Below are 27,867 nucleotides of genomic sequence, written 5' to 3' on the forward strand. Positions count from 1 at the left end.
GCCTGATAAACCACTGAATCTCTTCCCACACTGGGAGCAGGGGTATGGCTTCTCTCCTGAATGTACAAGCTCGTCTTTTCAGGAATGATAAACATACAAATTTCTTCCCACATTGAGAGCAGTTGATCGGTTTCTTGGCTTTGGTTTTTTGATGTTTGGCTTCTCCTGAGGCAGAGTGAGGGTTGGGTCTTTCTTCTGTAGAAATTAGAGACTGGGGTAACACAATAGACAACAGCCACACATACCAACCAAACACTTGCACAGGATTTCAGCAAAAACCTGGGTTTATGAAATGGCTATGAATCCATTTGTAATTCCAGAATTGTGGCTGAATATTGTGGTATGTTGCATATTTGAAAATATCCTTAAAGCCAATGTTCCCTCTAAGCTGCGCGTAGCTCCCGGGACTGCAGCGCAGAATAAATATCAGCCCGTGCAGAGAAGAACAAGATTGAACTTCATTCAACTTTCTAGAGTTTACCCCTTAGTTAACGTTTCCCTTTACTGTGGGAATTGTGATCGAATCAACGCAATATGAGCCACTTTCAATGCAACATACCGAAACAAAACTTGATGCAAAAGATTATGTTGTAGGCAGAACGCATCGGAGTAGGATTCTATTGCATTGAGACACACACCGGTGTGGCATAAGCGGAGCTGCAGAAGACCTATATGCAAATAAACCATTTCCATATACGCATCTGTGCCGTTCATTTTGAACTGGACTGTGTTTACCACAGTAGCCTACTTGACCATTGTCTGAAACGAACTCAAAGCAGATACAGCCTCAGTGTTTCAATTAAACACACTGGAAGTTGCACAGAGTTTTCACAGCGTTCAAGTTTGCACTCAGCAGACCTGAAATTTGCTCAGTGCTGAAGAAAAGTAGAGGGAACATTGCACAGAGCTCTAATAAAACATGCTCTTACTCTGAGAAATCCAATCCCTGATGTCCATTGTTTTCCTGCAGTTTGTCAGGCTTACAGACGGCTTCTTGGGGGGGAGGAAAGGAGTGCTGGACTCCACTGTTAGTCAGAACCCAGTTCGGCTTCTCTGGGCTCTGACTGGTGTTCTGTATCCTACAATTACAAAACACACCACTAGGCTACAGGCCACACTCATATCATATTTTTCAAAAACAAGCATATTCCATTAATTGAAACTTTGACTTTTAGGTATAAGATATCTAAATGCATGATAATGTTTTGCATTTATTTAAAGATGTCTTATTGGCCCATTCTCTTCAGAGGACAAATAATTTTGTTTTACATTTGTTTTTTCCAGACACTTTGTTACATAGATTATTCATACATTTCACACACATGGTACTTCAATACACAGTGTTACATGATAAAATATTGTTGGAGTTACACATTAAATAGATTCAGACATACGGTATACATGATCTGGTGTTTTCGGTCCTAACTGTTACAGTTCATTAGTTTTTAAACCCACCCCTCAGCTTCTCGCAGCCCATCCCACCTATATCTGTAGACCACCCTCTCTTGATTTCCATGTGCCATGTATTTTAACTGTGCTGTCTTACATGAATTCTGAACCTTTTCCAATCTCAAAAGTATCCACATTCTAAACTAAAAGATAGATTTATGTACCATCAACACCAAATGTTGACTGGGTTTATTTTTCCCAGGATGTAGAGTCTGGTTGGTTTATGAATAATAACCTGTATCTTCCTGTAGTCTGTCAAGATCACAGACAGCCTCTTGAGAGGGAAGGAGCGCTTGTCTTCTCTATCCTAAAATAACAAACACACATCGTTACATTTAAGATATGAATATTGAAATAAAAATGTATTTGGTTCTCTCTCGGCTTAGGGTATAGTGGCAGGTTTAGGTATGATAGACTAGTTGAGATTATTTACTTTCGTGATCAAACCAGTCTCACTCATTGACGAATACATACACTCAATTGAATGCTTTAAAAGGTCCCTAGGATAAATGTGTCAATTCTGGTTGCATTAAGTCATTAACTATCTTTGCTAAGATGGGTAACTGTCAAATGTAGCATAAATATAAAGATTAAAGAGTCTGGTCTCGGTTATCTGCAATTGCTACATTTCTGTCAGAATTGTATATATAAGCACTGATTATTGAAAAATATAACTGATAAATGCTTAGTTCCGCTGTGTAGACTGAAATATATCTGCAAGCAGCAATGTACGGGGTTCACAACTTGACAAAGGACGAGATGAGTTGGATAACAAAGCAAGAACTATCATGTACAGTACCGGTCAAAAGTTTACACACCTACCCATTCCAGGGTTTATTTTTACTATTTTCTACATTGTCGAATAATAGTGAAGACATCAAAACTATGAAATGACACATATGGAATCATGTACTTGTTGGCTGCTTTTGCCTGGTACTGTATCGTCCTTAATGTGCAATTAGTGAAAGCATTATAAGATTAAATATTATTTTAGCATTAGCATATGTGCCTCTGTAGGTACAGTGCGGCAATATTTGAATACAGTGAGGCAATATTTGAAATATTTAGCATTAGCGTTACATATGCACAGAATGAGTTAATAGTTTCCTTGTTTTTGAGATCTCAATAACATATTTAGTGTGGTTCATCTTAGGGATGTCGTGATAGCGATGACAAGTTGATAGGCACTGTGGAGTGAATTTAGTGGTTTAAATGGACATGTAAAATCTGATTATTTTTTTGGATTGGTCAATAAAATCAGCCATCTTTTGACCAATCCATTCGCCTTTCCCAAACTAAGTTATTAAGACATGTACCATGGGCATACATTTTAAATGTGGTGTCATTTGGTCCTGTGGTTCATTATAATAAGATTTTTTTTACAAGTTTTTTTTTTTTTTTTTTTTTGCATAAAAGCATATGTGCTAACATGCATCTACTGGTATAGTGGCCATCAATGCATCAACAAGATTTTCTCAAACACTTTAGGGACTATTGTAATGAGTCCATGAGAAGATTTGATTATTTTAAACAGCGTTATAGTCCAAAAAGTGAATTGTTAATAGTTTCCTTATTTTTTTTTAAATGCCAAACTTAACATGGCGTCAAAGGCATTGCAATGATGAACTATGATAAACTGTATCTAATGTCTTTAATGAAGTGGCAGCTGCGTTCATATTGATCAAGGATGGGCAACTTTGATGGGAGTGGGGGCCACGAAAAAAAATGTAACTCATGAGAGGCCGCAGGCCTGGGGCGGCAGGGTAGCCTAGTGGTTAGAGCGTTGGACTAGTAACCGAAAGGTTGCAAGGTCAAATTCCCGAGCTGACAAGGTAAAAATCTGTCAATCTACCCCTGAACAAGACAGTTAAACCTATGGCTGGGGGTAGTTGAGTAGCTTGGATGAATAAGGTGCCCAGAGTAAACTGCCTGCTACTCAGGCCCAGAAGCTAAGATATGCATATTATTAGTAGATTTGGATAAAAAAACACTGAAGTTTCTAAAATTGTTTGAATGATGTCTGTGAGTATAACATAACTAATATGGCAGGCAAAAACCAGAGAAAAAATCAGACCAGGAAGTGGGAAATCTGAGGTTTGTAGGTTTGCCTATCCAATATACAGTGTCTATGGGCTTCCAGTATACAGTGTCTAAGGCTTCCACTAGATGTCAACAGTCTTTAGAACCTTGTTTGATGCTTCTACTGTGAAAGATGGAGGAATGAAAGCTGATTGAGTCAGGGGTCTGGCAGAGTGCCACGAGCTCACTCAGGCGCGCCCCCGTGAGAGTTAGCTGCATTTCTACAGACAAAGGAATTCTCGGGTTGAAACATTATTTAAGATTTATGTTTAAAACATCCTAAAGATTGATTCTATACATCGTTTGACATGTTTCTACGAACTGTAATGGATTTTTTAAACTTTTTGTCTGGCCCACGCGTCATGAATTTGGATTTTGGAACTAAACGCGTGAACAAAAAGGAGGTATTTGGGCATAAATTATGGACTTTATCGAACAAAACAAACATTTATTGTGGTACTGGGATTCCTGGGAGTGCATTATGATGAAGATCATCAAAGGTAAGTGAATATCTATAATGCTATTTCTGACTTCTGTTGACTCCAGAACATGGCATACCATACCTGGTATGGCTTATTTTTGTGTCTGAGTGCTGTACTCAGATTATTGCACGGTGTGCTTTTTCCATTAAGTTTTTTTGAAATCTGACACAGCGGTTGCAATAAGGAGAAGTTTATCTAAAGTTCCATGTAAAACACTTGTATATTTTATCAATGTTTTATGAGTATTTCTGTAAATTTGATTTGGCTCTCTGCAAAATCACCGGGTGTTTTGGAATCAAAACACTACTGAGCGTAACGCGCCAATGTAAACTGAGATTTTTGGATATAAATATGAACTTTATCGAACAAAACCTACAGTGGAGCAAAAAAGTATTTAGTCAGCCACCAATTGTGCAAGTTCTCCCAGGCCTGTAATTTTCATCATAGGTACACTTCAACTATGACAGACAAAATGAGACAAAGCCTACCATCAGTAACACACTACGCCACCAGGGACTCAAATCCTGCAGTGCCAGACTGCTTAAGCAGGGGGACACATGTCCAGGCCCGTCTGAAGTTTGCTAGAGAGCATTTGGATGATCCAGAAGAAGATTGGAAGAATGTCATATGGTCAGAGGAAACCAAAAATATAACTTTTTGGTAAAAACTCAACTCGTCGTGTTTGGAGGACAAAGAATGCGGAGTTGCATCCAAAGAACACCATACCTACTGTGAAGCATGGAGGTGGAAACATCATGCTTTGGGGCTGTTTTTCTGCAAAGGGACCAGGATGACTGATCCGTGTAAAGGAAAGAATGGGGCCATGTATCGTGATATTTTGAGTGAAAACATCCTTCCATCAGCAAGGGCATTGAAGATGAAACGTGGCTGGGTCTTTCAGCATGACAATGATCCCAAACACACCACCCGGGCAACAAAGGAGTGAAAAAAAAGGCTTTGTTTCTTGGCTTACGCTTGGCGTCATTCTACTGTGCATTCAGAACCCTTGACTTTTTTCACATTTTGTTAGCCTTAATTTAAAATAGATTAATTAAATAAAACAGCAATCTACACGGCGTAGGATACCCTGGACCAAAACTGCATACCGGCGACCAGACACGCTGAGCAGGCACCATACGCCCTGGCTCGATGCCCACATTCGCATGACACTCTCGGGGGGCTGTCCTATAGCGCACTGGGCTATGGGCACGTACTGGCGACACCGTGCGCTTAACCGCATAACACGGTGCCTGACCAGTAACGCGCTGCTTATAATAAGCACGAGGAGTGAGCTCAGGTCTGCTACCTGGCTTAGCCCCACACCTTGTGTGCCCCCCAAATCTTTTGGGGGGAGGCTGCCTCTAGTACCTGTCGCGCTGCGGTGCTGCCTCATATCGCCGCCGCTCAGCTTTCGCTGCCTCCAGCTCTGCTTTGGGGCGGCGATATTCCCCAGCCTGTGCCCAGGGTCCTTCTCTGTTCAAAATCTCCCATGTCCAGGAGTCCTGTGATGCTGGCCGCTGTTGCTGCTGCCTTCGTCGCTGTCTTTTACCACGCCGCTTGGTCCTTGGTTGGTGGGTGTTTCTGTAAGGGTTTTCCTCCTCTTCATCTGAAGAGGAGAGGCGAGAAGGATCGGAGGACCAATATGCGGCGTGGTAAGTGTCCATGGTTCTTTTAATAAGAAAATCGCAACATGAACACAACTGATTCAAAAACAATAAACGTAGAATGACCGAAAACAGTACCGTGTGGTGAAAAGCACAGACACGGAAACAAACACCCACAAACAAACAGTGAAACCCAGGCTACCTAAGTATGATTCTCAATCAGAGACAACTAATGACACCTGCCTCTGATTGAGAACCATACTAGGCCGAAACATACAAATCCCCAAATCATAGAAAAACAAACAGACTGCCCACCCCAACTCACACCCTGACCATACTAAATAATGACAAAACAATGGAAATAAAGTTCAGAACGTGACAATACAACTTAATTGGAGTCCACCTGTGGCAAATTAGTTGACAGTGCATGTCAGAGCAAAGAGCAAAAACCAAACCATGAGATGGAAGGAATTGTCTATAGAGCTCCGAGACAGGATTGTGTCGAGGGCACAGATCTGGGGAAGGGTACCAAAAAAGAATATTCTGCATTGAAGGTCCCCAAGAACACCATGGACTCCATCATTCTTAAATTGAAGAAATTTGGAACCACCAAGACTCTTGCTAGAGCTGGCAATCCGACCAAACTGAGCAATTGGTGGAGAAGGGCCTTGGTCAGGGAGGTGACCAAGAACCCGATGGTCACTCTGACAGAGCTCTGGAGTTCCTCTGTAGAGATGGGAGAACATTCCAAAAGGACAACCATCTCTGCACCACTATACCAATCAGGCCTTTATGGTACAGTGGCCAGACGGAAGCCACTCCTCAGTAAAAGGCACATGACAGCCCGCTTGCAGTTTGCCAAAAGGCACCTAAAGACTTTGACAATGAGAAACAAGATTCTCTCGTCTGATGAAACCAAGATTAAACCCTTTGGCCTGAATGCCAAGCATCATATCTGGAGGAAACCTTGCACCAGTCCTACAGTGAAGCATGGTGGTGGCAGCATCATGCTGTGGGGATGTTTTTCAGTGGCAGGGACTGGGAAACTCACCAGGATCGAGGAAAAGATGGATGGGGCAAAGTACAAAGAGATCCTTAATGAAAACCTGCTTCAGGGCACTCAGGACCTCAGACTGGGTGCGAAGGTTCACCTTCCAACACGACAACGAACCTAAGCACACAGCCAAGACACACAGCCAAGACACACAGCCAACGCAGGAGACAAGTCTTAGGAGACAAGAGCGTGCAAAGCTGTCATCAAGGCAAAGGATGGCTATTTGAAGAATCTCAAATATTAAATATATTTTGATTTAACATGTTTTTGGTTATTACATGATTCCGTATGTGTTATTTTGTGGTTTGGATGTCTTCACTATTATTCTATAATGTAGAAACTAGTAAATAATAAAGTAAAACCCTTGAATAAGTAGGTGTTCTAAGACTTTGACCGGTACTGTATGTGTGAAATTTGTTTTGATTTAGAATGGACCGTTATCATGCACCTGTCTGGAAACAGGGAAAAAATACATGTCATCTATGCACTTAGTGAATGGAGAACCCTATTCCTGTGGTTCATTTTCATGCCAGCAAGGTAGGACATACTCCATGTTGTAAAGATAAACAATGTGCTTAATTATGGAAAGTTGAGAAATATAGTAGGCCTAGCCTATAGAAAGCTGATGGGACCCTCCTATTTTTAACAGAAGTCATCACTCTGTTTAGTCCACAATTGCATAGCCTATAGAAATGTCGTGCAACTTGAGCTCATAGGCTCTCATGAAGTGTTTGATTAGATTTTCAATTACATTTGGATTGATGTCAGAGTGATTTAGAGGGACAATAGAGTGCTGAGCACCAGGCAGTTATCACGTGTGGTAGGCTACTAATTACCATCAGCAGCATCCGAGCTTAGAGAAGCCTAATTACCATGACTAAATGGTCACGTGGAATGTGGTGTGTGAGTGATGATCTATTATTTAAGTGTGTAATATTACTCTCTCAATGTATAACATTCCACTCAATGTATACCAAAGTAACAAAAATTGAACGTTTCGTACTGCAACAGTTATGAAAGACAATGACATCCAATTTTTAGGCAATTATTAATATTATGTGTTACATAGTGTGCATCTGTAAAAACTTTATGTAATAGATCCTCTCTCTCTCTCTCTCTCTCTGGCTTTGAAAAAGACAAGACTGTCAAAGCTGTTGAAGGATGAGGACCAAGGTGCAGCGTGGTGAGTGTACATTTTCTTTATTTTAAGCAAAATGACGCCAAACAATACAATAAACACTACAAAAACAAACCATGAAGCTCACAAGCAAAGTGCTCTAAACAGAGACAACCTCCCACACACGCAGGTGGGAAAAGGGTACTTAAGTATGGTTCCCAATCAGAGACAACAATAGACAGCTCTCCCTGATTGAGAACCATACCCGGCCAAACACAAAGAAATAGAAAACATAGAATGCCCACCCCAACTCACGCCCTGACCAAACCAAAACAGAGACATAAAAAGGATCTCTAAGGTCAGGGCGTGACAAAGACATGACATTGACTCCTGTTGATCATTTTCCCACTCTACAGCCACCCTGGTTATTATATGACCATGATGGTTATCTACGAAGGTTGGAACATCTCGAATAGCAATAAGGGGCACATGTACTCTTAAATGTCCACTCAGCACAGCCCTCGGAGCATGGTTCCTCTCTAGTTTTAATCCTAGGTTTTTGACTTCTAGGGAGTGTTTCCTAGACTGTGCCTCGGCATATGCAGTGATGGGTCTTAGATTTTTAGACTGGTTATTGTGGTGTAATATTGACTCAGAAATATAACACTCTTACTAGAACTTGTGAATTCAAAATAGACTTTATTACAAACGTAACAAAGCCGAGCCCCTCCATGGAAAATACCAAATTCTCATATCACAAAGTCCTGCCTTTATAGTATTCTCTCTCTGCATAACGTATAAAGTCCCCTCCCTCTATATGAAAATAGCTTCCCTTGACCTTTCTCCATCACTATCTTTCCATCTCAGTTCTTGATTGTTAACGCCCACATTTGACAGCTGTGTAGGTTATAATGGCAGAGGGACCCTGGTCCTATATGTTCCATTCCTTATATAGCCATTCTGTCTTAGCTCTTCAAAGTGGACAGTCTAAATACTGCCTGCTAATATTGGAGTCATGCACTAGATGACATCATTTCTGCATCTGGCCAATGCTTGATGTTTTCTCAGCATAGCAGCTGCACCTAGTTACATTGAATAATCTCCCACAGTATCTGTAAAACACTTTGGGACAACTGCTGATGCAAAAACAATGAATTTTAATAAATACAGGAAACTAGCAATTGCCGTACCAAGCAGTGATGCAACCAGTCAGGAAACTAAAAAGATTTGGCATGGGTCCTGAGATCCTCAAAAAGTTCTACAGCTGCAACATAGAGAGCATGGTACGGCAATTTCTCGGCCTCCGACCGCAAGGCACTACAGAGGGTAGTGCGTACGGCCCAGTACATCACTGGGGCAAAGCTGCCAGCCACCCAGGACCTCTACACCAGGCGTGTCAGAGGATGGCCTTAAAAATGGTCAAAGACCCCAGCCACCCCAGTCATAGACTGTTCTCTCTACTACCGCATGGCAAGCGGTACCGGAGTGCCAAGTCTAGGACAAAAAGGCTTCTCAACAGTTTTTACCCCCAAGCCATAAGACTCCTGAACAGGTAATCAAATGGCTACCCGGACTATTTGCATTGTGTGCCCCCCCCTCCCCAACCCCTCTTTACGCTACTGATACTCTCTGTTCATCATATATGCATATTTACATGTACATTCTACCTCAATCAGCCTGACTAACAGGTGTGTATGTAGCCTCGCTACTTTTATAGCCTCGCTACTGTATTTTTCACTGTCTTCTTACTGTTGTTTTTATTTCTTAACCTACCTATTGTTCACCTAATACCTTTTTTTTGCACTATTGGTTAGAGCCTGTAAGTAAGCATTTCACTGCGGTATTCGGCGCATGTGACAAATAAACTTTGATTTGATTCATGCTGTTCTGTGCTGATGGCTGTTGGAGAGGGCAGCGGCAGCTGAGTGAGATGGGGCCTTTTATGGCCCTGCCTCTGGGAGCCTGTCTGCTTGTGACATGATGAGAGAGTGAGAGGGCCTTCCTGTAAGATATTTTGTGCTACAAACATACTTCTATTTGAAGAGGTTTTTGACCATTCAGGGACCTACTATCAAACAGTCATGAAATCATAAAAAATGATTGTCTACACAAAAGAATGTGAATTTGGTCCCCCCAATTTTTTTTGACAAGTTATATGCATGAAAATAAAGATGCTTTAAAATATGTGACATTTTGGAGAGATTTTTGGACAGTATAGGGGCCTCCTAGGCCTTGTTATGGATATATGTCTATTTAGATAGGTTGGTATAAGATACAGTGCCTTGCGAAAGTATTCGGCCCCCTTGAACTTTGCGACCTTTTGCCACATTTCAGGCTTCAAACATAAAGATATAAAACTGTATTTTTTTGTGAAGAATCAACAACAAGTGGGACACAATCATGAGGTGGAACGACATTTATTGGATATTTCAAACTTTTTTAACAAATCAAAAACTGAAAAATTGGGCGTGCAAAATTATTCAGCCCCTTTACTTTCAGTGCAGCAAACTCTCTCCAGAAGTTCAGTGAGGATCTCTGAATGATCCAATGTTGACCTAAATGACTAATGATGATAAATACAATCCACCTGTGTGTAATCAAGTCTCTGTATAAATGCACCTGCATTGTGATAGTCTCAGAGGTCCGTTAAAAGCGCAGAGAGCATCATGAAGAACAAAGAACACACCAGGCAGGTCCGAGATACTGTTGTGAAGAAGTTTAAAGCCGGATTTGGATACAAAAAGATTTCCCAAGCTTTAAACATCCCAAGGAGCACTGTGCAAGCGATAATATTGAAATGGAAGGAGTATCAGACCACTGCAAATCTACCAAGACCTGGCCGTCCCTCTAAACTTTCAGCTCATACAAGGAGAAGACTGATCAGAGATGCAGCCAAGAGGCCCATGATCACTCTGGATGAACTGCAGAGATCTACAGCTGAGGTGGGAGACTCTTTCCATAGGACAACAATCAGTCGTATATTGCACAAATTTGGCCTTTATGGAAGAGTGGCAAGAAGAAAGCCATTTCTTAAAGATATCCATAAAAAGTGTTGTTTAAAGTTTGCCACAAGCCACCTGGGAGACACACCAAACATGTGGAAGAAGGTGCTCTGGTCAGATGAAACCAAAATTGAACTTTTTGGCAACAATGCAAAACGTTATGTTTGGCGTAAAAGCAACACAGCTGAACACACCATCCCCACTGTCAAACATGGTGGTAAAAGCATCATGGTTTGGGCCTGCTTTTCTTCAGCAGGGACAGGGAAGATGGTTAAAATTGATGGGAAGATGGATGGAGCCAAATACAGGACCATTCTGGAAGAAAACCTGATGGAGTCTGCAAAAGACCTGAGACTGGGATGGAGATTTGTCTTCCAACAAGACAATGATCCAAAACATAAAGCAAAATCTACAATGGAATGGTTCAAAAATAAACATATCCAGGTGTTAGAATGGCCAAGTCAAAGTCCAGACCTGAATCCAATCGAGAATCTGTGGAAAGAACTGAAAACTGCTGTTCACAAATGCTCTCCATCCAACCTCACTGAGCTTGAGCTGTTTTGCAAGGAGGAATGGGAAAAAATGTCAGTCTCTCGATGTGCAAAACTGATAGAGACATACCCCAAGCGACTTACAGCTGTAATCGCAGCAAAAGGTGGCGCTACAAAGTATTAACTTAAGGGGGCTGAATAATTTTGCACGCCCAATTTTTCAGTTTTTGATTTGTTAAAAAGGTTTGAAATATCCAATAAATGTTGTTCCACTTCATGATTGTGTCCCACTTGTTGTTGATTCTTCACAAAAAAATACAGTTTTATATCTTTATGTTTTAAGCCTGAAATGTGGCAAAAGGTCGCAAAGTTCAAGGGGGCCGAATACTTTCGCAAGGCACTGTATCTGCTCCATTTTTGGGTCCCATGTTGACAAGATGTTGGGGAATCACTGGAGGGAAATATTGACCAACTGAGCATCTCAGTGTACATCTCAATAAACACAATAGGTGTTTTGTTACATTTCAGTATTCTGTGAAATATTTAAAGTGTCATATTGGGATGCAAACTCAAAAATGTAAACTCTATCTGACATGTTACTGTTTTCTTATTTTTTAAGCCCCTGACCATGTGTGTGAGGTGTATACAGGTTGTACATAAATGGGCATAAACACGTGGCACAGAAAATAAAAATATTGACATTTAGGAATTGAAAATGCATCTAAATATATTTAGTTGTATCTTTTTTAACCTTTATTTAACAAGGCAAGTCAGTTAATTAAGAACAAATTCTTATTTTCAATGACGGCCTAGGAACAGTGCCTGTTCAGGGGCAGAACGACAGATTTGTATGTACCTTGTCAACTCAGGGGTTTGAACTTGCAACCTTCAGGTTACTAGTCCAACGCTCTAACCACTAGGCTACCCTGCCGCCGTCTATGGAATACATAAATAAAATGTTTTTGTTTTGTTTAAATATGTGTATAAAATATACTTTCCTGTACAGTAAGTAAATGTAAGAAATCCAGAAAGCATGAAAAAATGTTTTTGTAATGTCTAAAATAAAATATAATAATATAATATTGTCTGTACAGTAAGTAACGTAAATGCAGAAGCAATAAGAATTGTAAATGATGATAGAACACATCAAATTCATGTGAACATGAGGACACAAAGGAGATATTTAATTAATAGATCATATTTTAATACATTTTTAATGCTGAAAAAATCTATGTATGGCAAATCCAACTTGGGAAAATGGCCTGTTGGACAAAAATGAAAAATAGTTAACATCCTTGCTACTTCAGCCATTTGCTATGTTAAAGTCAAATCACAGTTAATGATGAATGGATACAATTTGGAAAGATTTTCCAGAGTCATACCTCAGTAGTGTAGAGTGTCAGGTGGCACAACCATTGGTGCCATGAGGTCAAAGTGTGAAGGAGGGAGCAAGCCAGAGAGCTGTCTAGGAAGCAGTCCAGCCCCATGGCTTGGAGGCTTTGAGTTGGTCCCATCATTGCAATGCATTGTGGGGTATCTGCTGCCCCATAGACCTGCTGGCAGTGGGAAAGGTGTTAGCGAGGAGACCACCAGGGACATCTATGATTCGCTGACACAGTCTTGGTTAGACCACATGTATTCTAAATCAATATTCACCTGCTTTCATAGAGTAGGGATTCACTCCTTTGGGGACACTGCCAGTGTTCCCCTGATATCCATGTGTTCCCATCGGTGGAGGTGGTGGTACACACTTGTTCTGTAAAACACATCAACACATTTTCCAAATTGTTGGTAATATTAGCACAGTTGAAATACAATGGTTGTTCACTGTTTTTAATTTAATTGAATTTAAGTGTGTACTTCAGCCTTGGGCTCAGTTTTGTTAACCCATCTGTGCAGAATTGGATCCCAGACAATCTGAGGAAGAAGAGATTAGCAATGTGAAGCAAGCCACAATTTATTTTTATTTTTTAAATCCACTCAATTGTCTCTACATAGAATATAGTGTTAATAACCAGTTCCTTACAGATCTGTCTTTGTCCTCAGGTAGATGAACCTCCTTCTTATTAGCTCTTCCACTCCCAAAGACCCAGCTCAGCCAGCCTCCACTGTTATTGTGAACAGCAGGGGCCTCGGGCTCAGCCACCGGCCGGGTGCCAGTCTGGAACTGAGGGTTGGCATCGGAGTGTTCCGGCTTGGTGATGGACATCATAGCAGGATGCTCAACATATCTAAGTCGGACATCTGTAATAAGTGGGAGAAGTCAGGCCACTCTGCTCATGTCACCATACAGAACAATTACTAGCTGACAGGTAGGAACGTCTTGCTCTGATACTCTGTTTACAACCCAATCTTAACCTACACGCAGTCACAGGGATTACTGGGAGGTTACTCCAGGACTCTGCCACCGCATTGTTTTGGTTGCAAAATGAACAATTCCCTGCATATTATGTGAGGGCTTACAAATGTGACCAATCACCAAACTATTTCTGCATAAAATAGTCACATCACAATATTATCGCATAGAACTGACCCATTACCACAGTACAAAAAGAGGGCTCGCAATTTCAACCAATCACCGCACATTTACTGCATAATATGGTTCAATCAAGCGACACATCAACACAGTTTTTTCCCTTGTCAGTGCATTTTTGCAACAAATTGGACAAAACAATTGCATATTGCAATGCAAAATGTCATAATTGTCGCTGCAAAATCTAGCATATTTATCCGCAAATATGAAAAAAATCCATGTGAAATCCTGGAGAGATTCACTGGAGTATGAAAATGTATAGACTCACTACTGTCAGTCGCTCTGGATAACAGTGTCTGCTAAATGACTCAAATGTAAAAGTACAATGAAGCTAAACATGTTTTATGTAGAAAATGCATGAAAGTATTACAGATATACACTCACATGAGCCATACATTTGATCTATCACAACTTATTCTAACAATAGTAATTTCTTTACTAATTAGGTAAGGTTAAGTGACCTCTTCTCTTGGAATAGAAATCCACAGGTGGAGTACACGCTCCACCATCCCATTTCCGCAGTGGTGCCAACATGGGGATGATGGAAGGTGGTTGTGGATGAATGTTTTCATTCTTCACAGGGACACTGGCTGTGAGGAGGATCTCCTCCCTCTCTTCAGGGATGAGGCCTGATGCTCGGAAGATCCCCTCCCTCTGTGCAGGGACACTGGCTGTTTGGAGGATACCCTCCCTCTGTGATGGGATGAGGCCTGATGCTCGGAGGATCTTCTCCCTCTGTGCAGGGACACTGGCTGTTTGGAGGATACCCTCCCTTGGTGGCGGGATGAGGCCTGATGCTCGGAAGATCCCCTCCCTCTGTGCAGGGACACTGGCTGTTTGGAGGATACCCTCCCTCTGTGATGGGATGAGGCCTGATGCTCGGAAGATCCCCTCCCTCTGTGCAGGGACACTGGCTGTTTGGAGGATACCCTCCCTTGGTGGCGGGATGAGGCCTGATGCTCGGAGGATCTCCTCCCTCTGTGCAGGGACACTGGCTGTTTGGAGAATACCCTCCCTCTGTGATGGGATGAGGCCTGATGCTCGGAGGATCTCCTCCCTCTCAGCAGGGACACTGGCTGTTTGGAGGATCTCCTCCCTCAGTGGCGGGATGAGGCCTGATGCTCGGAGGATCTCCTCCCTCTGTGCAGGGACACTGGCCTTTGGGACGATCCCCTCCCTGTGCGCAGGGACGCTGACCATTGGGACGATTCCCTTCCTCTGCGCAGTGACACCGGCCATCAGGTGGATCAACTCCTTTTGTGCAGGAATGAGGCCTGATGCTCTGAGGATCTTCTTCTTCGGCACAGTGATAGAAGCTGCTGGAAGAATCCCCTCCCTCTGTTCAGTGATGCTGGCTGCTGAGAGAATCCCATCCCTCTGTGCTGGGACACTGGCTGTTCGGACATTCCCCTCCCTCTGTGGCGGGATGAGGCCTGATGCTCGGAGGATCTCCAACCTCTCAGCAGGGACACTAGCCTTTGGGACGATCCCCTCCCTGTGCGCAGGGACGCTGACCATTGGGACGATTCCCTTCCTCTGCGCAGTGACACTGGCCATCAGGTGGATCAACTCCTTTTGTGCAGAAATGAGGCCTGATGCTCGGAGGAGCTTCTCCTTTCGCACAGTGACAGTAGCTGCAGTAGCTGCTGGAAGAATCCCCTCCCTCTGTGCAGGGACACTGGCTGTGAGGCGGATGTCCTCCCTCTCTTCAGGGATGAGGCCTGATGCTCGGAAGATCTCCTCCCTCTGCACAGTGATGTTAGCTGCTGGGAGAATCCCCTCCCTCTGTGCAGGGACACTGGCTGTTTGGAGGATACCCTCCCTCTGTGACAGGATGAGGCCTGATGCTCGGAGCATTTCCTCCCTCTGTGACGGGATGAGGCCTGATGCTCGGAGGATCTCCTCCCTCTGCACAGCAACTTTGGCTGCTGTGATGATCTGCAGGTATAAATAGAGCATAAATTAATTCCCTAAAAAATCAACCACTTAGAATCTATAACATCATTACACTGAGTGTATTAAACATTAAGAACACCTTCTCTTTCAGTGACATAGACAAATCAGGTGAAAGCTATAATCCCTTATTGATGTGAATTGTTAAATCTTCTTCTCAGTGTAGATGAAGGGGGGGGGGACAGGTTAAAGAATGATTTTTAGACAATTGAGACATGGATTGTGTATGTGTGTCATTCAGAGGGTGAATGGGCAAGACCAAAGATTTAAGTCCCTTTGAACAGAGTATGGTAGTATGTGCCAGGCGCACCGGTTTGGGTCAAGAACTGCAATGCTGTTGGGTTTTTCAGCTCAACAGTTTTCCCTGAGTATCAACAATGGTCCACCACCAAAGGGGGGAAACTCAATAGGAAGGTGTTGTTAATGTTTTGTTCACTCAGTGTAGATCAATCCCTAGCATATACTTCAATTTTCATGTGTACTGATACTGTAAATACACAAATTATATTAATGTTATCTACAATATATTATAATACCGTAAGTCTCCCTGCTGCAGGGGCATTTCCTCCTACAATTTTGAGCTGATTTTCTTCACTTTAGCAATATTTTGTATCTTTGTTAATTTTAATTGTAATTGTGTTTGGAAAGGTACTGTTACTACAGGAGATGATGCTATCATAAAGCATTTGATGTAAGTATGTAGGACAATTACCCATAATGCTCACTGACTGAACATTCAAAATTACCATGGCAATTATTGACGCATTCACATGCTTTCGGAAACTTGGAACCTCAGAGTTAAAATGTATGTAAGTTATTAGCGTAGAGCTTCCTACTGGTTGATTCTGATACTTCACAAGTGGGAAACCTGAAATCCTCATTCCATAACGAGTTAGCGAGTCAGAGAGTCAGAAATGTTTGAATTTTCTAGTTCCGACTTGAAGGGCCTTCTATGATGTAGGGCAGGTCAGTAACCAAATTATTTTACTGTCCCCAGTCGCACACAGACTTTTATGGTCACACAAGTTGCCACTCATTCAAAATGAGTAGCCTAACAATTATTTACGTGGCCCCAGGTACATTTGCAACCAAATTATTTTTGTGTGAGAAATCAATAATAGTTGCACACATAGGGTAACAGTGAGCAATGAGCAAGATAAGCATAGACGGGAAGTTGACAATAGCTTATTATTAGTGTAAATAAACTGTATTTCTATGGTTGCAGTCCTCAAAGATTGAATTGCATTGAATTGAATTAATCAGATCCAATGATTTACCGCCCGTAGGGTGGGGTACCGCTAGTCATCATTATTATAATCACCATCTCAATCATTATCACCATACCATCATAGACTTATTCTTCTGTATCTGAGACTCATCTGACACTACCTTAGATATGGCAGTCTGCAACTCAATACACTGCCCCTGCATGGTGTTCAGCGTCCCCTGCATGTGGTTAATCGACTGCTTAACATCGTTCAGCAGGATCTGAATCTCAAGCCTGCAGGAAATCAGGTGGTTCAACATACTGAGATGACGAGAGGCTTCAGACCATGCCCATTGGACCATCTTTAGGATTCTTTCTCACTTAACACCAATCTTATTAGGAATGTAACTTTGTGCAGAAGACGTTACTATAGTGTTATTTAGAAGAAAAAAAGTGTACTTTGTCAGGCGCCAAAAGGGTGACGGCATGTCTCCCTGCTCCAGTGAGCTCTGCTGACAGGTCTTGCTCACTGTTGGGAGGAACGGGAGCCAAATTAGAGGAAAAATATCTATGGTTGTTCAACAATGAAACATTCATGGCATAATGGGGATTGTTCTTCCCTGTGAAAAGAATAAAAACAGCTGGGGTTTACTTTCTCACTTTTAGATAATGTAATACAATCTTTAAACCCATCAGAAGTGTAGTGCTTACCTCCATGAAAATGTTGGTCCCTGTTATTTTGGGCTGCATTGTCCCAATGTTGACCACTAGTTCCAACTTGTGATGAGAAGGTCTTGATGAAACGATCAAGTCAACATTTTGTTAGACATTTCAGAGATAGCATTAACAGTTGTACATGAGACAGTGCTTCCAGATATTGAGGTATCTTCCTTCTGAGGTATGTAAAAAAAATCTGGTGTGTGAGTACTCACATGAAAGGTATCCATGATTCTTGGTCAGAAGCTGGAATTATTGCTACACAGCTTTCAGGCGACTTTATGTCTTGGGCCTGGATGAATCATTGAAATACAAGTAATAATGTGAATTTGTGATGCATAATTGCCATTGTAATTTGGAATATTCCATCAAAGTTATTTTTTTGACAGTCAAAACAACTAACTCTTACGATTAATCACTTGACTTGAGTAATTTGAGTTAACGGAAATAGCTACTTTATATTCTGACCTAGACACTGACTTGTGCAATGCCTAATGCATAAACTATGCGTGTTATTGGCTCATCATAGTATATAGCCGAGGGTCTCATAGTCCAAAAACAGCATTGGCCATTGGACTGCTCAGTCAAAACAACAAATTTACGATGAATCACTTGACTAGAGTAACTTGAGTTCGGGAAACTAAAACATTAAAAGTAGGTTATAGCTTGACGCATATTCTTACCTTGGACAAGCTATCCAAAAGGCCTAACCAGTCTTGCTTGAAGATACCGTTAGGCAGATAAAAGCGCGGTACGGTTTGAGACACGGTATTGTGAATCTGTCACACTGATATAAAAGCACGTTTTCATTTATGATTTACACTGTAGAATGACCTGCAAGCCAATCAGAATCGAGTTTTAAACTACACCGTGGGTTCCATGGAACGTCACAAACATAATTGTCCACTTGCGTCACAGATTAAAGTCACTGAACATGGGTTTAATAGCTATATTGGCTATATGTACAGTAAATGCACATCGTATTGAATTGAGATTACACCGACTGCACCACTGAAACTATTTAGCCTAATCCTTTGAGGATCATATGTCAAATGTCAGAATCATGGCACATGAAAACATAATGAAATTGACTGCAGATTATACAATTCACTGTGACACAATATCCATGTAATTTCAATTAAATTACGTTGAACCAACGTGGAATAAACATTGAATTGATTTATGTGCTCATTGGGAAGTGATCAAATCGAAATGATTGAATACATACAGTATTACAAAGAAAGAGATACAAAAATAGCTTCGAAAGGCTCGAAAAAGTCTAATTTCCCTGGGCCACCCAAAAGAGAAAATGTATGTACGCATTTCGTCTGCTTTCAAATCTCTGACTCTCACACATATTTACAATCTCGCGATGTTTATTTGTGGCGCTTTCACGTTGCGGGATTTCGTGAAGTAATTGATGCGCAGGAGAGCTTCATGAAATCAGCGACATTAACGGTTCCAAATCGAGCAAAAAGCTTCAAATTAAAAGTCCATCGTTCACAAATTGTGGCATATTTTCTGTTTCAAGATGCGTTCTGTTAAGTTTCTCTGATCTCTGAAAAGTAATTTAGGTTTTCAATATTCTTTATTAAATAATATCTGGAATAATAGTTTAATTTCCATTCTACTAGATGGCACTATCCCCTATGGTACTCCCTGTCAGGGGTCTGAGGATTCTGAAACAAAATAGTGTAGGCTCTTGAAACGCATCGGTGTGTTGGTAGATGTGCTGTACATTGTTATAAACACTTATTACACTGCTATAGACTTATTATCAATGTCACTACCTGTTATAAACACATATTACAGTATAAATGATGATCCTGTGTAGAGCATGCCGATCCCACCACCAGGGTTGTGGGTTCGATTCCCGGGGAAACCCATACGTAAAATGTATGTGCAAATGACTGTAAGTCGCTTTGAATGAAAGCATCTGCTAAATGTCATATATTATGATTACATTGTTTAAACAACAGACCTGCAATGTGAAAGTCTATTGCTTTTTCAAATGAATATTTGTGTTGGAACTTGACATCAGTTGGAAAGGCAGCACATGTATCTGTTGAATTACTACCTGATTCAAAAGTTGTGGACAGAAATGTGGGTATACTATAATACAAGTAAAAAATAAAATAATGACAAGCACATCTTGTTCTTTTTGAATTCAGGTTTTATTAAGTCAGGGTAGCTTGGTGATCATGGCTACGTGTAACAGCATTGAGATCCCCTCTGGAAACAGAACTGAATTGAGTATTACTAAACCAATATACCCTCAACTATACAGACACACAGCAATGTAGTGCTGCTGACCTGGGTTCCAGACCCACTTGGGGAGTCACCCTGCAGACCCACTAAGGGGCGGCACGTAGCCTCAAGTTTAGATCATTGGGCCAGTTACCGAAAGATTGCTGGCTCAAATACCGGAGCCGACAAAGTGAGAAAATAAGGCACTTGTGGGTGTCTCGGAGGTAGTTGGGATATGCAAAAAAACAACAATTGTGTGTAAGTTAAAATGCTCCATCATTCTTGTCAATGCAGGTTCATAGTGTTGTAATACTGTTGTAATACTGTAGCTACTATTTGACTGGAGTTGGGTCTTGATAGGAGAGACTGAGTAAGGAGTATTAAAGCCCCTGCCAACCAGGACCTCTCAACCCTCCTGCTCTAAGTCCTCTGTGAACTTCCTGACCTTGAACAAGACCTCCATGTTGACTGTGGGTTGCGTGGTGGATAGTGAGCACAGCACGTCAGACTGGAGGGCAGAGGGACACACACAGAAGACAAACAAAATCATGAGCATGGTTCAGAAATTACACAAATGTGAGAGTCAGTTTGAAATGCCTGGATGTGTATGTTGAAACAGCATGTTCCAGTATGTTTGTGAGCAGTGAATGTGAGTGGGTCTGTGCTGTGAATGTGTGTTTCTCACCATGCAGATGATGGGCTCCAGCAGCTTGTCGCTAGGCACATCCATCCAGGTCAATTCTATGGCAGCCGGGTCACCTGGCGAGCACGGGGTCAGAAGGTCATCCACCATCAACTGACTGGTGGCACAGGATGTCCCTCGCACCTAGAGTACCATCACAAACAACAAAATATCTTAAAATCTCCTAAATTGTAGAGAAAGAGATACACATTTAGTGTGCTGTACAAGAGTGGACTTCAATAGTTACCATACAGTATTAGTAGAAACGTTTTAAATAAATCACAAATGGCTGAAATGACAGTATAGACAGAGAGATAGTCCTATGTGTTCATCTTATTATATTTCTACAATGCCAAAACAGTGTGTGTTATTTGCAACGAAACTGTCCCTGTTTGTAAATAATTAACTCTGAGACATCCGTAGGGATCTGAGCATGGTACTTTCAAGTTAGGCCTACCTTTCCACCCCAGACCGAGTAGGCCTACTGACGCAGAAAAATGTAAGCTTCAACTGCTGGCTAATCTTCTTCCTTGGCTTAACCCAACGAGAGGTCACAAGTGTTTCCCTAAAAGCTGTCTGGGTTTAAATGTATTTTATTGTACAGAATGTGAATAGCTTAATCAATTGATAGTGTCAGATTCGATTATATCCAAAGCAAATGAAACAACAATATCCCCATATGCATCAGAGTCACGTCTTTCCCAGTTATTCCTATTTTACATCTTGTTTCTAGCATTAAGAATCGCGGACCAAAGTGTTGTTATAGATAACTGTATATAATCACATCTGTTTCATTTTCCTCAAAATATTAAACTAATAGTGGGTAGGCCTGTACTTTTTGCCCTTTTCTTTAAGAAAAGGTAGACCTATGGCATACCCTCTCATACACACTAACTTCAAGTCTTAACAGACACAGAGGTGGGCTATTTAAAGAGTGCATGGCGGGTGGAGGAATTGACTAACATACCTATGGATATAGCAGCCTATAGCCTAATTTCATCAGTCAAACCGGTAGGCCTGCCTCTTATTTCTTAAACAGGAAGAAATAGGCTCCAACACATTTCCCTAATTAAAATGAAGACGTTTAAAATGAATGATGTTTACTCCAATTTGCCTACTTTCAGCACCATGAGCTGTCCATTTCCAAATGTTTGTGCCGTGGCTGCTGCTTCAAGTTTCAGCACCACAATGTAAGTTACTTGAATCTGACTTCTTGTGAGGTCAATAACTCTGATAAACCTTTTTTGATATCCTCAGAGGACCGTTATTATCATGTTTTAACCACTCCTTCATTATTACTGAAACACGATTCAAAGTGGTAAATATAAAGATCCAGTCCATAAAAAAATTGGAGGCCCCTTAAACTTCAGTGTTGTGATGCAAAAATGCTAGAAAAATGTATAGCGCATAGAATTAAAAAGGTATTGTCGGACATTATTCATTCTAATCAGACAGGTTTTTTACATGGACAATATATTGGAGATCATATAAAGCAAGTACTGCAACCAATAGAACACTATGAAGAATCAGGGAAACCAGGCCTGCTATTCATAGCTGACTTTTAAAAGGCTTTTCATAAAGTACGACTGGAGTTTATATATTAATACCTGGAACATTTACATTTTGGACAATCTCTTATAAAATGGGTTAAAATCATGTATAGTAACCCTAGGTGTAAAATAGTTGTACGGATGTACGCTGAGAGTCGGGAAGCAAGTTCAGGGAATGAATACATTTAATTAATAAATAAATGAACAAAACAAGGAACACAAACAGCGCACTGACATGAAACAGCAACAATGACTAATGGGGGTAGAAACCAAAGGGAGGGACATATAAAGGGCAGGTAATCAAGGAGGTGATGGAGTCCAGGTGAGTGTCATAATGCGTGTAAGGCTGGTGACAGGTGTGCGCCATAATGAACAGCCTGGTGACCTAGAGGCCGGAGAGGGAGCACATGTGACAATAGTAAATAATGTCTACTTCTCATAAAAGAAGGTTGTCCACTATCGGCATATCTATTTATTATGGCCATCGAAAAGTTAGCTATTAAAATCTGATCCTACAATAATATCAAGGGATTCGAAATCCCACCACCTGCCAACCCCTCTTTACACTGCTTCTACTCTCTGTTCATCATATATGCATAGTCACTTTAACCATATTTACATGTACATTCTACCTCAATCAGCCTGACTAACCGGTGTCTGTATGTAGCCTCGCTAGTTTTATAGCCTTGCTACTGTATTTTTCACTGTCTTCTTACTGTTGTTTTTATTTCTTAACCTACCTATTGTTCACCTAATACCTTTTTTTTGCACTATTGGTTAGAGCCTGTAAGTAAGCATTTCACTGCGGTATTCGGCGCATGTGACAAATAAACTTTGATTTGATTCATGCTGTTCTGTGCTGATGGCTGTTGGAGAGGGCAGCGGCAGCTGAGTGAGATGGGGCCTTTTATGGCCCTGCCTCTGGGAGCCTGTCTGCTTGTGACATGATGAGAGAGTGAGAGGGCCTTCCTGTAAGATATTTTGTGCTACAAACATACTTCTATTTGAAGAGGTTTTTGACCATTCAGGGACCTACTATCAAACAGTCATGAAATCATAAAAAATGATTGTCTACACAAAAGAATGTGAATTTGGTCCCCCCAAATTTTTTTGCCACGTTATATGCATGAAAATAAAGATGCTTTAAAATATGTGACATTTTGGAGAGATTTTTGGACAGTATAGGGGCCTCCTAGGCCTTGTTATGGATACATGTCTATTTAGATAGGTTGGTATAAGATACAGTGCCTTGCGAAAGTATTCGGCCCCCTTGAACTTTGCGACCTTTTGCCACATTTCAGGCTTCAAACATAAAGATATAAAACTGTATTTTTTTGTGAAGAATCAACAACAAGTGGGACACAATCATGAGGTGGAACGACATTTATTGGATATTTCAAACTTTTTTAACAAATCAAAAACTGAAAAATTGGGCGTGCAATATTATTCAGCCCCTTTACTTTCAGTGCAGCAAACTCTCTCCAGAAGTTCAGTGAGGATCTCTGAATGATCCAATGTTGACCTAAATGACTAATGATGATAAATACAATCCACCTGTGTGTAATCAAGTCTCCGTATAAATGCACCTGCATTGTGATAGTCTCAGAGGTCCGTTAAAAGAGAAGAGAGCATCATGAAGAACAAAGAACACACCAGGCAGGTCCGAGATACTGTTGTGAAGAAGTTTAAAGCCGGATTTGGATACAAAAAGATTTCCCAAGCTTTAAACATCCCAAGGAGCACTGTGCAAGCGATAATATTGAAATGGAAGGAGTATCAGACCACTGCAAATCTACCAAGACCTGGCCGTCCCTCTAAACTTTCAGCTCATACAAGGAGAAGACTGATCAGAGATGCAGCCAAGAGGCCCATGATCACTCTGGATGAACTGCAGAGATCTACAGCTGAGGTGGGAGACTCTTTCCATAGGACAACAATCAGTCGTATATTGCACAAATTTGGCCTTTATGGAAGAGTGGCAAGAAGAAAGCCATTTCTTAAAGATATCCATAAAAAGTGTTGTTTAAAGTTTGCCATAAGCCACCTGGGAGACACACCAAACATGTGGAAGAAGGTGCTCTGGTCAGATGAAACCAAAATTGAACTTTTTGGCAACAATGCAAAACGTTATGTTTGGCGTAAAAGCAACACAGCTGAACACACCATCCCCACTGTCAAACATGGTGGTGGAAGCATCATGGTTTGGGCCTGCTTTTCTTCAGCAGGGACAGGGAAGATGGTTAAAATTGATGGGAAGATGGATGGAGCCAAATACAGGACCATTCTGGAAGAAAACCTGATGGAGTCTGCAAAAGACCTGAGACTGGGACGGAGATTTGTCTTCCAACAAGACAATGATCCAAAACATAAAGCAAAATCTACAATGGAATGGTTCAAAAATAAACATATCCAGGTGTTAGAATGGCCAAGTCAAAGTCCAGACCTGAATCCAATCGAGAATCTGTGGAAAGAACTGAAAACTGCTGTTCACAAATGCTCTCCATCCAACCTCACTGAGCTCAAGCTGTTTTGCAAGGAGGAATGGGAAAAAATGTCAGTCTCTCGATGTGCAAAACTGATAGAGACATACCCCAAGCGACTTACAGCTGTAATCGCAGCAAAAGGTGGCTCTACAAAGTATTAACTTAAGGGGGCTGAATAATTTTGCACGCCCAATTTTTCAGTTTTTGATTTGTTAAAAAGGTTTGAAATATCCAATAAATGTCGTTCCACTTCATGATTGTGTCCCACTTGTTGTTGATTCTTCACAAAAAAATACAGTTTTATATCTTTATGTTTGAAGCCTGAAATGTGGCAAAAGGTCGCAAAGTTCAAGGGGGCCGAATACTTTCGCAAGGCACTGTATCTGCTCCATTTTTGGGTCCCATGTTGACAAGATGTTGGGGAATCACTGGAGGGAAATATTGACCAACTGAGCATCTCAGTGTACATCTCAATAAACACAATAGGTGTTTTGTTACATTTCAGTATTCTGTGAAATATTTAAAGTGTCATATTGGGATGCAAACTCAAAAATGTAAACTCTGTTACTGTTTTCTTATTTTTTAAGCCCCTGACCATGTGTGTGAGGTGTATACAGGATGTACATAAATGGGCATAAACACGTGGCACAGAAAATGAAAATATTGACATTTAGGAATTGAAAATGCATCTGTTACTGTTATATTTCGTGGTGTCTTTTTTTAACAAGGCAAGTCAGTTAATTAAGAACAAATTCTTATTTTCAATGATGGCCTAGGAACAGTGCAGAACTGAGAGCAGAATGACAGATTTGTACCTTGTCAACTCGGGGGTTTGAACTTGCAACCTTCAGGTTACTAGTCCAACGCTCTAACCACTAGGCTACCCTGCCGCCGTCTATGGAATACATAAATAAAATGTTTTTGTTTTGTTTAAATATGTGTATAAAATATACTTTCCTGTACAGTAAGTAAATGTAAGAAATCCAGAAAGCATGAAAAAATGTTTTTGTAATGTCTAAAATAAAATATAATAATATAATATTGTCTGTACAGTAAGTAACGTAAATGCAGAAGCAATAAGAATTGTAAATGATGATAGAACACATCAAATTCATGTGAACATGAGGACACAAAGGAGATATTTAATTAATAGATCATATTTTAATACATTTTTAATGCTGAAAAAATCTATGTATGGCAAATCCAACTTGGGAAAATGGCCTGTTGGACAAAAATGAAAAATAGTTAACATCCTTGCTACTTCAGCCATTTGCTATGTTAAAGTCAAATCACAGTTAATGATGAATGGATACAATTTGGAAAGATTTTCCAGAGTCATACCTCAGTAGTGTAGAGTGTCAGGTGGCACAACCATTGGTGCCATGAGGTCAAAGTGTGAAGGAGGGAGCAAGCCAGAGAGCTGTCTAGGAAGCAGTCCAGGCCCATGGCTTGGAGGCTTTGAGTTGGTCCCATCATTGTAATGCATTGTGGGGTATCTGCTGCCCCATAGACCTGCTGGCAGTGGGAAAGGTGTTAGCGAGGAGACCACCAGGGACATCTATGATTCGCTGACACATTCTTGGTTAGACCACATGTATTCTAAATCAATATTCACCTGCTTTCATAGAGTAGGGATTCACTCCTTTGGGGACACTGCCAGTGTTCCCCTGATATCCATGTGTCCCCATCGGTGGAGGTGGTGGTACACACTTGTTCTGTAAAACACATCAACACATTTTCCAAATTGTTGGTAATATTAGCACAGTTGAAATACAATGGTTGTTCACTGTTTTTAATTGAATTTAATTTAAGTGTGTACTTCAGCCTTGGGCTCAGTTTTGTTAACCCATCTGTGCAGAGTTGGATCCCAGACAATCTGAGGAAGAAGAGATTAGCAATGTGAAGCAAGCCACAATTTATTTCTATTTTTTAAATCCACTCAATTGTCTCTACATAGAATATAGTGTTAATAACCAGTTCCTTACAGATCTGTCTTTGTCCTCAGGTAGATGAACCTCCTTCTTATTAGCTCTTCCACTCCCAAAGACCCAGCTGAGCCAGCCTCCACTGTTATTGTGAACAGCAGGGGTCTCGGGCTCAGCCACCGGCCGGGTGCCAGTCTGGAACTGAGGGTTGGCATCGGAGTGTTCCGGCTTGGTGATGGACATCATAGCAGGATGCTCCACATATCTAAGTCGGACATCTGTAATAAGTGGGAGAAGTCAGGCCACTCTGCTCATGTCACCATACAGAACAATTACTGGCTGACAGATAGGAACGTCTCGCTCTGATACTCTGTTTACAACCCAATCTTAAACTACACGCAGTCACAGGGATTACTGGGAGGTTACTCCAGGACTCTGCGATCGCATTGTTTTGGTTGCAAAATGAACAATTCCCTGCATATTATGTGAGGGCTTACAAATGTGACCAATCACCAAACTATTTCTGCATAAAATAGTCACATCACAATATTATCGCATAGAACTGACCCATTACCACAGTACAAAAAGAGGGCTCGCAATTTCAACCAATCACCGCACATTTACTGCATAATATGGTTCAATCAAGCGACACGTCAACACAGTTTTTTCCCTTGTCAGCGCATTTTTGCAACAAATTGGATAACAGTGTCTGCTAAATGACTCAAATGTAAAAGTACAATGGAGCTAAACATTTTTATGTAGAAAATGCATGAAAGTATTACAGCTATACACTCACATGAGCCATACATTTGATCTATCACAACTTATTCTCACAATAGTAATTTCTTTACTAATTAGGTAAGGTTAAGTGACCTCTTCTCTTGGAATAGAAATCCACAGGTGGAGTACACGCTCCACCATCCCATTTCCACAGTGGTGCCAACATGGGGATGATGGAAGGTGGTTGTGGATGAATGTTTTCATTCTTCACAGGGACACTGGCTGTGAGGAGGATCTCCTCCCTCTCTTCAGGGATGAGGCCTGATGCTCGGAAGATCCCCTCCCTCTGTGCAGGGACACTGGCTGTTTGGAGGATACCCTCCCTCTGTGATGGGATGAGGCCTGATGCTCGGAGGATCTCCTCCCTCTGTGCAGGGACACTGGCTGTTTGGAGAATACCCTCCCTCTGTGATGGGATGAGGCCTGATGCTCGGAGGATCTCCTCCCTCTGTGCAGGGACACTGGCTGTTTGGAGGATCTCCTCCCTCAGTGGCGGGATGAGGCCTGATGCT

General features: G+C 41.3%; 3 protein-coding genes across 3 annotated transcripts; all 3 read right to left on the minus strand.

Moving 5' to 3' along the window:
- Positions 1-12,478: 12,478 nt before the first annotated feature.
- LOC110516394 lies at positions 12,479-17,291 on the minus strand. Its single transcript, XM_036962258.1, has 8 exons — positions 17,109-17,291; positions 15,009-15,749; positions 14,273-14,828; positions 13,305-13,522; positions 13,139-13,195; positions 12,935-13,034; positions 12,661-12,834; positions 12,479-12,540 (listed from the first exon to the last, which is right to left on the minus strand). Exons 1-7 carry the CDS (start codon positions 17,289-17,291, stop codon positions 12,662-12,664), a joined length of 2,028 nt encoding a protein of 675 aa, XP_036818153.1. The 3' UTR covers positions 12,479-12,540; position 12,661.
- LOC118936486 (protein transport protein Sec16A-like) lies at positions 16,692-27,858 on the minus strand. Its single transcript, XM_036962882.1, has 6 exons — positions 27,449-27,858; positions 26,636-26,853; positions 26,470-26,526; positions 26,266-26,365; positions 25,992-26,165; positions 16,692-17,980 (listed from the first exon to the last, which is right to left on the minus strand). The coding sequence occupies exons 1-5, from the start codon at positions 27,519-27,521 to the stop codon at positions 25,993-25,995; spliced, it is 621 nt and encodes a 206-aa protein (XP_036818777.1). The 5' UTR covers positions 27,522-27,858; the 3' UTR covers positions 16,692-17,980; position 25,992.
- Positions 19,844-20,884, minus strand: LOC110505343 (vacuolar protein sorting-associated protein 4B-like). Its single transcript, XM_036962883.1, has 3 exons — positions 20,865-20,884; positions 20,621-20,761; positions 19,844-20,443 (listed from the first exon to the last, which is right to left on the minus strand). The coding sequence occupies exons 1-3, from the start codon at positions 20,865-20,867 to the stop codon at positions 20,342-20,344; spliced, it is 246 nt and encodes an 81-aa protein (XP_036818778.1). The 5' UTR covers positions 20,868-20,884; the 3' UTR covers positions 19,844-20,341.
- Positions 27,859-27,867: the final 9 nt, after the last annotated feature.

The sequence above is a fragment of the Oncorhynchus mykiss genome, chromosome 25 (assembly GCF_013265735.2).
Source record: "Oncorhynchus mykiss isolate Arlee chromosome 25, USDA_OmykA_1.1, whole genome shotgun sequence".
In the NCBI taxonomy this organism is placed as follows: domain Eukaryota; kingdom Metazoa; phylum Chordata; class Actinopteri; order Salmoniformes; family Salmonidae; genus Oncorhynchus; species Oncorhynchus mykiss.

Coding starts and splice junctions, on each gene's coding strand:
- LOC110516394 (XM_036962258.1), bottom strand. CDS start 17,291: ATGTTGAACCACCTGATTTCCTGCAGGCTTGAGATTCAGATCCTGCTG. Junction 13,035..13,138: donor AAACTGAGCCCAAGGCTGAA/GTACACACTTAA, acceptor TGTGTTTTACAG/AACAAGTGTGTACCACCACC. Junction 12,835..12,934: donor TCCCTACTCTATGAAAGCAG/GTGAATATTGAT, acceptor TCCCACTGCCAG/CAGGTCTATGGGGCAGCAGA.
- LOC110505343 (XM_036962883.1), bottom strand. Junction 20,444..20,620: donor TGGAGCCCATCATCTGCATG/GTGAGAAACACA, acceptor TCTGCCCTCCAG/TCTGACGTGCTGTGCTCACT.
- LOC118936486 (XM_036962882.1), bottom strand. CDS start 27,521: ATGTTGGCACCACTGTGGAAATGGGATGGTGGAGCGTGTACTCCACCT. Junction 26,366..26,469: donor AAACTGAGCCCAAGGCTGAA/GTACACACTTAA, acceptor TGTGTTTTACAG/AACAAGTGTGTACCACCACC. Junction 26,166..26,265: donor TCCCTACTCTATGAAAGCAG/GTGAATATTGAT, acceptor TCCCACTGCCAG/CAGGTCTATGGGGCAGCAGA.